Consider the following 11,408-nt stretch of genomic DNA (forward strand, 5'->3'; position numbering starts at 1 on the left):
AAAGAGATGCTAATCTTTTACTATCTTACTGAATTTCTTCATCAGTTGATTTGCAACCCTGAATTTTCATGACTCTGTGGAGCACTCCACAGGCAGTGAGGCATGTCTTCCACACACACCCACCACCAGAAGGGCTGGTGGAAGTCTTGAGACAAATCAGGCCCATAAACTCATGAAAATACAACTTCAGCAGTGTTGTAATGCTTAAGACCACCAATTGCATTTAGCTAGATCAGGCTCAGGTGTATTTTCTCCACAAAGCCCTCTAATAGGGAAGGGGAAGGGGAAGGTTTTATGACCCTACGGTTCTCCTTTCAGTCCCTCCCAGCCCAGCTGGGGAGGTTTCACTGAACATTCAGCATCACTGTGCTTGTGTTAGTTCTCAGAAAATGCCAGCAAAGAGCAGCTTGGAATCTGCAGGAAAGTGTCTTGGTTTAGCCATTAAATACCTTCACCCTCCACTCCCAATATTTCTAATTATAATGTATTTAGACAACTGTGTAACATATATGCCTGTTCCATATTTAACGGAACTTCCAGGCAAACAAACCTGTGCCCACAGGCAGAAAAATTCAAAGCTCATCTAACCCCAAATCTACATTCAGAAACATTAGATTTGATTTATTTACACATTTTCAGTCACTCTTGTGTCTAAAGAAGCCCAAAGCCCTGGTCTCCAGTCTGGAGGCGTGCATATTTCACATAGCTTAGGGGGATGTTTGTTTAAGCAGTCTGACAGGAGTCAATGAAGCTCAGCAAGGCCCAGTAAAAAGCTCAGGGTCAAAAAAAAGTCCAGAGAAGGCCTGCTTCCTATTCTTGCCCTCCTTAGTTTCCTGCCCCAAAGAAAAGTAGTCCCTACTTCTGTCTGCCAAGAGTCCTATTCCCTTGCCTCTGGCTCACTAGCTGTATGGCCACGGATAGAAATGCAGTTATTTCAGTGACAACACTGCTGGGTATAGGTCAGGTTCAATAGGGTGCTGTCACAAAACCCTTTATACCACGTGCATGAAGCAAGTCACAGAGAAGGGGTACTCACTTCACTTATGTGAAGCACTGAATTGCATTGGACTTCAAATGCGCTAGTCCCCTTCTACAGCAGGATCACCTGTATTAAAACCCTCTTTCTGAATGGGTCTCACATTCCCTTTCTTACCTTGCAGGGCACTTAGGGGATAAATACATTGCAGCTACTAAGCTGACAGATGCTTCTTAATCTATCTTAAAATAAAAACAGAGAATCAACTCAACATTGAAGCTGCTACTTCCAATCTTTACGCGGTTCCTCCATATTTATGCTCAGAGATGGGTTGGGGAACCAATGACTTGAGCATAGTCTTCTCCTCCCAATAGGGAAGCCACAACACAGCCTTAATATTTCATCTTATTTAAATTAAGACAGTGGTAGTTGCAACATTACACAGGAAAGTAGAGTTGTTCTCCTTATCATGTTCTGTTCAGGGAACTGAAACAGAGCAAGCCAACAAACGGGCATTGCCTGTACCCATAAAGATTTCCTGGAACTGACTGAGCAAAACAAAGTTCAAATATTTAATTTCTTCAGGGCACTGATCAGGAAAAACGCTTCATTCCCTGGCAGATTTTGCTTCTGTAGTGAGTGGAAAACGAAAGGCTACACATGTAAGAGTTTTAAGCAACTGAACGTTGCAGGTGTGATATCGCCAAATACCAAGAGGCAATGGAAACCCAAGTTGTTGTGCAAACTGTTGGTCATTCCCTAAACTAACCCTGGCCTCAGGAATAGCTGTTAAAAGCCTGGCCCCCTCTTTATAATCACGACACCTGTTTGCATCTGCCAAGGCAGAGGGTAGGAAACGGTTCTGTTTAAAAAGGAAACCAAAAGGAATAATGTACAGAAATCTGAACAGGTGAGGGGTAGAAAGATTGCTTTCCTCGTGTCTCACTCAGCAGATGAGTTAGTTATCTCTTGTGTTTCTTACCAGGATAGGTCTGCAGAGGCTGGCAATGCCATTCTCCAATACCACGACCATAGCAATAGCACTGGTATCTAACACCATGGACATACTTCTCCCATGAATCTCCGATTTGGTAAAAGGTACGGGTTTCTGAATCCTGGCACTGATCTAAAGGCACAAAAGAGACAGTTAACCACTGCATGTTACTGAAACTAGAGTGAAAAACCTACGCCAAACACAGAATAAGTCACAAGAAACTTTTACACAAAGAAATGTAATGCCGATGTTTTTTTGCAAATATAGTTACATAAAGAGAAAGTGGCAACAGAAGAACCTTGATTTGAGATTCAATTTGATATAGTACTGCATGTGTGAGGTTAGATACTAGGGAGCTAATTCAGCTGTGATGCATTTTTTAAGATGCTGTTAAGTACAGACCATCCACCTGGCAAGCTTCCCACTGAAGTTAATGGGGTGTTCCTTCAAGAAAGGATTTATTTTGAACTATCTATTGTGGAGCCCAATTCTGCTCCAGTCAACTAAGTTCATCTCTCACCCAAAGCTAAACCATGCTGCTCTCAAGGAAATCAATGGCAAAATTTCTACTGTCTTCAGCAGAATTCAGTTGTACTTTACAAGTCCAAAGTGACTCATTAATTTTCAGCACAGTCTTTCCAGATTTGCCATTGTATAAACCAAAGGAGGACAGACCAAATCATGAAATCAGCTTACCTAGTGTGACTACAACACAGTACCAGCGCTTCAGTATACTTTCTAGTCTGACCTATCCCTGTGTTTCTGGGTCAATGAAAATTTTCAGTGAGAACTAGCTTTATGCTTGCTTGGATAGACAGGAGCCTTCTTTAGAAAGAGACAAAATTAGAACAATTGCACCTTTACACATAGCTGAAATCATCCCCTCCCCCACCTTCTTTCAGAATAGTAATTTTCAGGAGCTTTACAATCCAAGTTCCTCCAGTAAACCTGTGCAGATATTACTGTAAATCAAGCAGAACTTAACCACCAGTACTTTCTAATAGATTTTCTTGGCAATAGTTCGAAGTTCTCTTGGGCTTAGTAATTGCAAACCAAACAGACAGGTCTTATCTGCCAATCAAGGTTCACTAGGGAAGCCGGGGGGGGGAGGCAGAAGAGATGAAATCTCATTCCTGCAGAGAACCATGATGGTTTTAGCTAGCCTCCAGAGTGCTATTAACACGTATTCTCATCCTGAGCCTTCTCTCTTTGCCAGAACAAAGGGCAGCCAAAAAAAATCTGTTTAGTCCAAGGTAAGTTAATATACGCTGGTGCTCCATTCCCAGTTGAATGAGGAGACCTAAAGATTATAGGATAGAGAAAGGACAGAAAACTGATCCTACCACCAGTACCTAGCTGCATATTATCAGCGCTCAGTCTGAGCGCCCTGCCTGCTAGGCTAGCAGCTCAGGTACCAGAATTCAGCCAAATCACCCCAGCCTGGGGCTAATATCCCTATTACCACAACCTGCTACATTTTAAGAGGTATGTTGCCACAATCCATTACTACTGCATCATCATCAACAACTTCTGTGGCACATCTGATAACCCAAGCTTCTCTCCTTAAAACTAGGAATCCCCTTTCACTTACCCTCCAGCAAATCCAGCGTTACTTCTACTTTTGCAGTTGTGCAGTTCAGGGGAGAAAGTGGGCAAAGACTGGGTCCAAATTCACACACCAGTTTGACCATACCGCAACCAGTTCCTACATAGCCACAGTCTGTGTTTAGCGAGCGAGAACAGCTGGTGACTTACCAACAGGATCACATTTCCATCTCCCCCGGCCCTGGCCAAAGCATGTGCAGTTCAGCATGTGCCCCTCATCATGACGCTTGTGGAAGGTCTGGTTCACATCGTAGGTGATACCGTCCACAATGCACTGGTCTGTTTGAGAAAGAGCAGAAACACTTTTGTCAGCAATAGCTCTAAGCGTTAAGACAAAATCCTTCTGCTTGGCACGTTGTTCCCTCCTCTTGATCAACTTACAGAGACTGACCATGACAAGCTCCATTCATACAAAAGGGAACCCTCCTGATATCTGTGATCATCACAGATTAGTGCTGCATATCACTGCTCCTGAGTTCATTTATCATCAGTGTGTAAATAAGCAACACTTGCAGAAAAGGTGTCTGTAGGATGCAGTCCAAAGTACTATGCATTACTCAAACTACAGAGCTGCCTGGTTCTTCCTTGTGACATATTCCACATGTGAAAAAAAAAAATCTAAAGTAGCACACTAACTCTCTCCCTACCTCCTCTTAGGAAGATCTAGACTGGAATACCTCGGTGAGTACTGTCTGAAATCATTAGAACTATAAAAGGACAAAAGGGCTAATCCAAATTCATAAAGATACCATGAAGAGGTAAAAACATCCTCATGATGTTATTCTGCCGTGTATTTCTGCTACACTTTGTAGTAATCTGAAGACAGGAGCAAATCTATTACAAACCCAAGATGCTACTGGTACCTACTAATCTACTATTCCCTCAAAACACAGTAACCAGATCCCATGCATAAGTACAATGGCATCAGTCTATTAAGTCCAATGGCAATGTGTCAATCAGTGATCTGGTCCAGTATTCCTAACGCCAGTCTAATCACAGCAAGGAGCAGAAAGACAAAACAAACAAGAAAACCACCCCAGAAGCATGTTGTTTTTGTTAACTGGGCCCCAAGAGACACAAGTTCAGTTCCGGAGTCAATCACAGACCATCTGTCCTTGGGGAAGTGACTTAGTTAATCCCAGGCCTTCATTCCCCACCATACTTTCCCACACCACAGGCATGGCATCAGGATAAAGCAAGCAGTGTTCAGACCCTCCTACAGGCACCAAGGACCCTCCTCTGGCTGCTGTGTTTAAACAGCTCTACTTAGATAACCTTTGCCTTTTGAAAAATCAAAGTATCTCCAGTCCCCACCAAGAAAGACCACTTTAGCTCCAGAATAAAACAGCCGAAAACTAGCTGCGTGAATGGAAAAAGGAGTTTCACAGACCAGAACTTTTAGCAGTGCATTTCTCACTGTTCTGAAGTAAACGCATTAAAAAAAAAAAACCATCCCAAAGCCCTTAAGTGAGCCTTTCCCTATAAATTATGTCTCATTTCAGCACTGGTGTTAAGAGTCCTTTCTTGGCTGCTTGACAGCAACCCCCCTGCCTTTTCCAGACATGAAGCCAATGCTGTGAGCTAGCTGTAGAATGATCAAATGTCTGTGCTTTTAAGTCTTCTTTTTTTGGTATTGCTTAAGCACTTCTCCACTTGGACCACTCATATAAATAAGTAAATAAATAAGAGTAATTTCAGTGCTGTCCTGCCAACTTCTCATATAGATTAGCCAGCAAAGGGCTAAACCAGCACAGAGGAATTGAAAATTTCACTGCAGGACAATAAAACAAGACAGCTCTGCAATCAAACTTCAGACTAGTCTGGAATTTTGTCTGTTCTCAAGCAGGGGAGAGGTGCCTCTGCTGAGCTCACTGTAAAGTCACAGCGCTCTGATCCTAAACATAGACAAAAGGAGGTAGGGATACCTCCTGATAAAGCTCATCAAGTTTTCCTCCTGCTAGCTAGCCTGCAAAGGCTGAAATAGCACTTTTCCAGCATGTAAACAACACAGGAACTCCAGGTAGTCCCTCTGATTCCCTTTCTACTCCAAAGAAAAGCTTGATAATACACAGTTCTCTAGCCTGGGTTCCAACTCACAGTGACAGAAAAGATAACCAATTTCTCCCACCTCCCAAACACTTACACTAAAGTGGTGACATCAACATGACAAGCAGTACCTCTGAGCTGGGAATATGCAATGCAAGTCCACTCTCCGCGGCCATTTCCTACACAAGTACATCTCATCATGTGGCCCATGTCATGTTGTTTATCCCACTGGTCCCCAACACGATACATGACACCATCGTTAGTTGTGCAGATTTCTTCATGGGCTGGTTGGGAAGAAAGTTAGAGGTTTAGAGCATTTGCAAAGCCCCTTCATACTGTGTAGTGCGCTTTCTGACTCTGCAGCTTTAGGCACTCACTCAATTTCAAATAGTATTTTTGCTGGGTCATGGCATTCTCTAAGTGCAGATCCCTTGTAGGACTTCATTAATTTTAACTTTCATTTGAAAGCTACTAGAAATAGCTTCTGTACAACATCCAAGGGGTGCTGTGTGAGAGAGTCAATTCTTGTTACATACGTGCCTTTATATGAACATAGCTATTTGAAGATCCGCATGTTCCACAAGCTGTTTAAGGATTCAAGATGCTGCATTGCCATTAGTTACAAAAGGCTTTTCAGTTAGGAATTGGTAGTCACATTCCCTCCCACATTTCCCCTCCTAACTTCATGGAGATGCGCACAGGTTGTAAGAATGGATCACGATATTGATTTTAACATTACTGCCACTTCCAGGGTAACACACTGATATTCCAAGGGCAGACTTATTCCTAACCGCAGATGGGGCAAGAGGAAGTGATGAGCCATGAGGGAGAAGCTTTGGCAGATGGAAGATAAAAACCTCACTCGCTCTAAAGCGCTGCTGTCCAATGCTCTCTAATGGATCTACACAGTTTGCACCAGCTGAGAAGCATGCCTACCACTGGCTTGTAGCGAAGGAGTAATGAAAATTGCGTTCTCCTGGCAATGCCCAAGTCTCTGCTAGAGGTGATCAGTAGGGAAAATGGACAAAACAAAACTTCAGAAATGCCTTAAAGTGTCTTGGACTTGGACACGGCTCACTGGAAGTCATCAATAACTGACCAATGACTGACAGCTCTTTACTTTTCAGCTCAAAGAACCACTTACAGGTATTCCATAATCCCTTTATGGTTCTCAGCCTTACCAGCCATAGGGCAGAAACCAAATTTCTGGTCAGCATCATAGTTCTCAGTGGTTCCACACCACTTCATGTTGTCTCTCCGTCCCTCAGAAGTACAGTCAGTGTAGTTGCGGTTGTTATACAGGAAGGGGAAGTGGCACAGAGCACCATTGGAATTGCCACCACGTGTCTGGACCAAAACTGTACAAAAAGAGAAAACAGATGCAAATGAAGCCTGCACTCTCCCTCAGCATGCACGGAAGAGCTTGAAAAACAAACCACTAGCACTATTTTTTCCCACGTGTATGTTATCCACAAGCCTCTTTTCTTGGCTTTAATTAATTCAGATCTGGAAACACAAGTCTTGTACAAGGTCAATTCAGTTCAAACATTGCTTTGGAAGGAGTTCCAGAGCCAGCCATGGGAATTCCTGAGCAATAGGGAAAACCAAAGCCTACTGTGTTTGGGAAGTGGCTTTGCAGACCCTTTGTGCCAAACCAAATAAACCCACTCAGCACACCTGTATTGTCTCACTGAGGCTATTACCCAATTGTCCCTTTTGGCTTAAAGTAAAGCCTTAGTCCTCAGAAAAGGGTCACAATTCAGGTACAACAGGACAAGTCAAACCCCCCCTGCAGGTTGGAAGCTTCATGTTTTGCAAGCAGCAGTGGAAAGAGGGCTGTAATCTACCTGAACTACTCACCTCTTGAGCAACTGTGCTTTACAAATAATGGAGAACACGGAGGCATTTATTGAAGTTTTTCTATATTGGTATTTCTCATTCCCCACAGTATATCACAAGAAGCCTCAATAAAACAAGAATGTGTGTGGACAAGGACAGTGGATATTTTTGTTTCGTGTTGTTTGGGGTTTATTTTAAAAAGAAAGAATATTATATGTGCTGGAGAGAAAATCTGAAAAAAAATAACTGAAGTAGAATAGAGTAAAAAAAAAATAAGTCTATGCAGAGTAAGAAGTATTTTCGTGTGGGAACGTGAAAAATTCTCTCCAAGGTCAGGTCTCAGAGAAGCTGCCTGGATGCTGTTCCATGGATGTCTGATGGGCTTTCCAGGAAATGCAACCACACAGGTAGATTTGTGCTATGAAGAGAACACTGACCATCCACGGACAAGAGGGAATGCTGACACATTAGTCATGCAACAGCTCTTGATCAGTGATCACAAACCACATTAAGATTACTGCTATATATGGCAACCTGGCCAGATAGTCAGGACGGGGGGAATGACAGAGGACTGCACAAACTGTACTCCATGGATATCTTTCTCTTCACAGCCTAATATGGGCATTGCTCTAGCAATTCAGCCAAGCAAAGGCAAAGTCTAAGTACCCTTTGGGCCAAAGCTCTGTCCGGACAAGGTACTCCTGTTGAAAGGTCAAGCTCACAGGAGAGAGAACAGGATTCAAAAGTTACACCTGTATCACCCTGAGCACGCTCCAAAGATGCCAAGATCACAAAAATGCCCTGACTCCAGGCAGCCCTCCATTCACAAGACTGCTTTGCTGTTGAGGCATGCCTAGACTACCGGAATTGTTCAGGAAGCCTGTCCCTATATTCTCTGCTCCTTCCTCCATCTGCGCATGAGGGTCACATGCATGTGAAGATCCTCCGAGAACTTACCATTCTGCTCAGTACAGAAGGAGTATCTCCTGTCCTGTTCAAAGTTGGAAGTGGTGCTGCACCAGAGGTGCCCATCTGTGCGGCCTTCAGTGGTACAGGAATAGAAAGTCCTTCCGTCGTAGGTGAAAGGCAGAACACAAGCTTCTCCATCAGAATTGCCACCATATGTTTGGGTCACAGCTTTAAAGCAAGCAAACCACAGCATTAGACTCTAAAGCAATCCCCAAATCTTAGGGTTCTAATACAGCAATAGAGCCTCTGGGCCAAGTCACTGGCTGATGTGAACCCACACTGACTGCCATGGACCTGGGCCAATACACACCAACAGAGGACTTAGCCCCACAGCTGTGTCATTCTTTTACATTCTTTTCCAAACATATATTATTGCAGCTTGGCTTGAATAAAGTTATTAATGCTGCTCCCCAAGGGCTCTGCTTTCCCTCAGCAGGTTATATATAACTCAATGGGAAACGTTCCTGCCCTACAGAACCAGGCTTCAAATAACCAAAACAACTATTTCTTCACCCCTTACACCTTTCTCCAATACATTTTCTTCAGAAGATGTTTCTCATACACACACAAAGGATTCTAGTTTGAAATTAAACAACAGGGCAGTCCCAAAGATCTCACTGGACTGACCAGGCACCAAACACAAGCTCATACCTATTTCCTGGCAGCTCACTCCATTGCCCAGGCAAGTACAAAGCATTTGCTGGCTGCCCTGTGTCTTGAGCCACTGCATGCCCACAGAGTACACCACTCCGTTATCAGTTATGCACTGGCCATACGGCTGAGGCTGGGGCTGTTGAGGCTGGGGCTGGTACAATGCAGTCTGTACATTCGTGAAGCTAGGAGAGCCAGATCCTGCAGCAGAACATGGGAGAGAAGTGAGATGTTACATGCAAAGTTGAAGAACAGAATGCTTCAATTAAATGCTGGGATAATAAAACCTTAGGCACCCCATCAGATCGAAGGTACAACTCTCTTCTCTTCCCTAGAGATATGTTAATTATTCCACTTAGCAAACCTCAAAATTAAAATAACAACTCCCTGTTCTGCTAACAGTAGCCTCTCGTTTCTACCACTAGAAAGGCATTAGAAAGGATTAAGAGCATCAACTGCTTTCCACAGGAATTGTTTAAAAACATTTTTTTTTGGAAAAACATCTTTTTAGTTGAAGAAAGTGTAGAATAGAAAAATCAACATCAGTGAAAAGACAATTAAAAAATACCAAGGAAGTAGGGGAATAATGCAAAAAGGATTCATTTTTAATTTTTCATTGAAAAAGAAAAACCACAAATAGATTCATTTATCACAGAATTTTTAAACTTTGAATCAAAGGGTTTGGTCCATTATAATTTGGAATAATACTGAAAGACAAAGAGGCTTGTTGTGTACATTATGGAAATGTTTGCTAAGGATTCCCACAGGAATCTCCATAAATTCAGCTCTGACAAAACAGGGGAAATATTAATGGAAACAAAACACTGGCACCCTTGAAGGTTTGTGCATTTTGAAGTTTAGACCTTCTGAGAGTTTGAAGTTAGCCTGCTAGTACTGAACAGTTAAAGGTCATTTACCAAGAAAAATTTAGTGTAGGTACGGCAGGAAAACAGGGAAGTTTTACATTGCATTCGCCAGAAGGAAACCTAGATCCTTGAAACTGCAAAAAAGAATTTAGAAGCTGAAGACTTGAAAACAAACCTTGGGCAAAAAACATATGCTACCCATAAACTAAGTAATATTTCATACCAAAATTACAAACTATGTACATGTATTAAATAGCATTGTATACATTCCTTGGCATTTCTGTTTTTTAAAGCTCAACCATTAGTAGGTGTATTTATCTTGTCAAAGAAACCAGATGGTCTCAGTGGAGTTTAAATTAAGGACATTTCAACAAAGTTACCCTGAGGCGAATACATAAAGTTCAAATACTAACTTGAAGTGCCATGCTTCCAAAACAAAGCTAGTTCCAGTGGATGCATGGGTCTACCTGTGATTTACTGCACTGTGATTGTGCAGGCAATCACATCTGTATCTGCAAGCCTCACTTCTGCACAGAAACAAGATATAAATTAATCTTATTTACAAACGCACAAACCTTTGAACTCTGACCCTCTTTGTTGATGATCCTTCCCTGACAAGATGCCTAGATGCCTAAATTGGGATGGCACAGTTCGGCACTAAATCCTAACCATTCAAAATGTGCCATTTCTTGTCCCTTCCCCTACCTGACACACTACAATGCCCCACTTACCAGTGCTAGTCGTATGCAGGGATGTGTGTCTTTCGCATTTCCATTCACCTCTGCCGTTACCAGTACAGACGCACTGAAGCAAGTTTCCACGGTTATCCTTCTTGCTCCAGGTGTCTCCAATTCTGTAGGAAGTCTTGGTGTCATGGTCATTGCACCTATCTGTATAAGGAACAAGACTGTTAGCTGTTTCTGCTTTGGATGGCTTCACCGTACAATTTATAGGACTGAACCACCAACACAATCAAACAAACTGATAGCTTAAAGCCTTTATTGACAGCCCTCTTCATTTTCTGCAGCCCAGTATTACAAGTCCTATATGCACTAAAGCCTGCACTAAACCTCACAGGCTGAGAGATTCTGAAAATCCTGATACTTTATTCTAAGGGAAAATTCCCATTTATTTCCAGAACTGCAATTTCACTTTGTAGCCACTGTCAAAACTAGCATCATAACTTTCCCAGTGTGAACATGGTAAGCTATGTTCAAAATCAACGTGAAAAAGCACATTCTGGATTGAAAACCTTCCTGCTAGTTACTTTTACAGCGATTCTAAGACCATTCTGTCTAGCACACACCTTAAAATTGTTTTAATGTCTGGTTTTTGGGTTGGTTTTTTTTTTGAAGCAGAAGTCTTTGTAGCTTGGGTCATTTCATACTATACGCAGGGCACAGTTCAAGTTCGGGGGTCTACTTCAGCTGGAAGAAACTAAAATCTGTTTGAGGGCAACATG

At 42.5% G+C, this 11,408-nt stretch overlaps 1 protein-coding gene across 9 annotated transcripts in view; it reads right to left on the reverse strand.

Annotated features, from left to right (window-relative positions):
* FN1 (fibronectin 1) overlaps positions 1 to 11,408 on the reverse strand; it is a 55,624-nt gene that overhangs the window by 37,640 nt on the left and 6,576 nt on the right. For all 9 annotated transcript variants that reach the window (XM_063340482.1, XM_063340481.1, XM_063340487.1 and 6 more), the window contains exons 6-12: positions 10,678 to 10,836; positions 9,081 to 9,281; positions 8,418 to 8,597; positions 6,803 to 6,979; positions 5,753 to 5,905; positions 3,726 to 3,854; positions 1,959 to 2,102 (exon numbers count right to left, since the gene is read on the reverse strand). In XM_063340482.1, the coding sequence (XP_063196552.1) occupies positions 1,959 to 2,102; positions 3,726 to 3,854; positions 5,753 to 5,905; positions 6,803 to 6,979; positions 8,418 to 8,597; positions 9,081 to 9,281; positions 10,678 to 10,836 (1,143 nt within the window). The remainder of the gene's footprint in view (positions 1 to 1,958; positions 2,103 to 3,725; positions 3,855 to 5,752; positions 5,906 to 6,802; positions 6,980 to 8,417; positions 8,598 to 9,080; positions 9,282 to 10,677; positions 10,837 to 11,408) is intronic.

Source organism: Chroicocephalus ridibundus, chromosome 7, assembly GCF_963924245.1.
Source record: "Chroicocephalus ridibundus chromosome 7, bChrRid1.1, whole genome shotgun sequence".
In the NCBI taxonomy this organism is placed as follows: domain Eukaryota; kingdom Metazoa; phylum Chordata; class Aves; order Charadriiformes; family Laridae; genus Chroicocephalus; species Chroicocephalus ridibundus.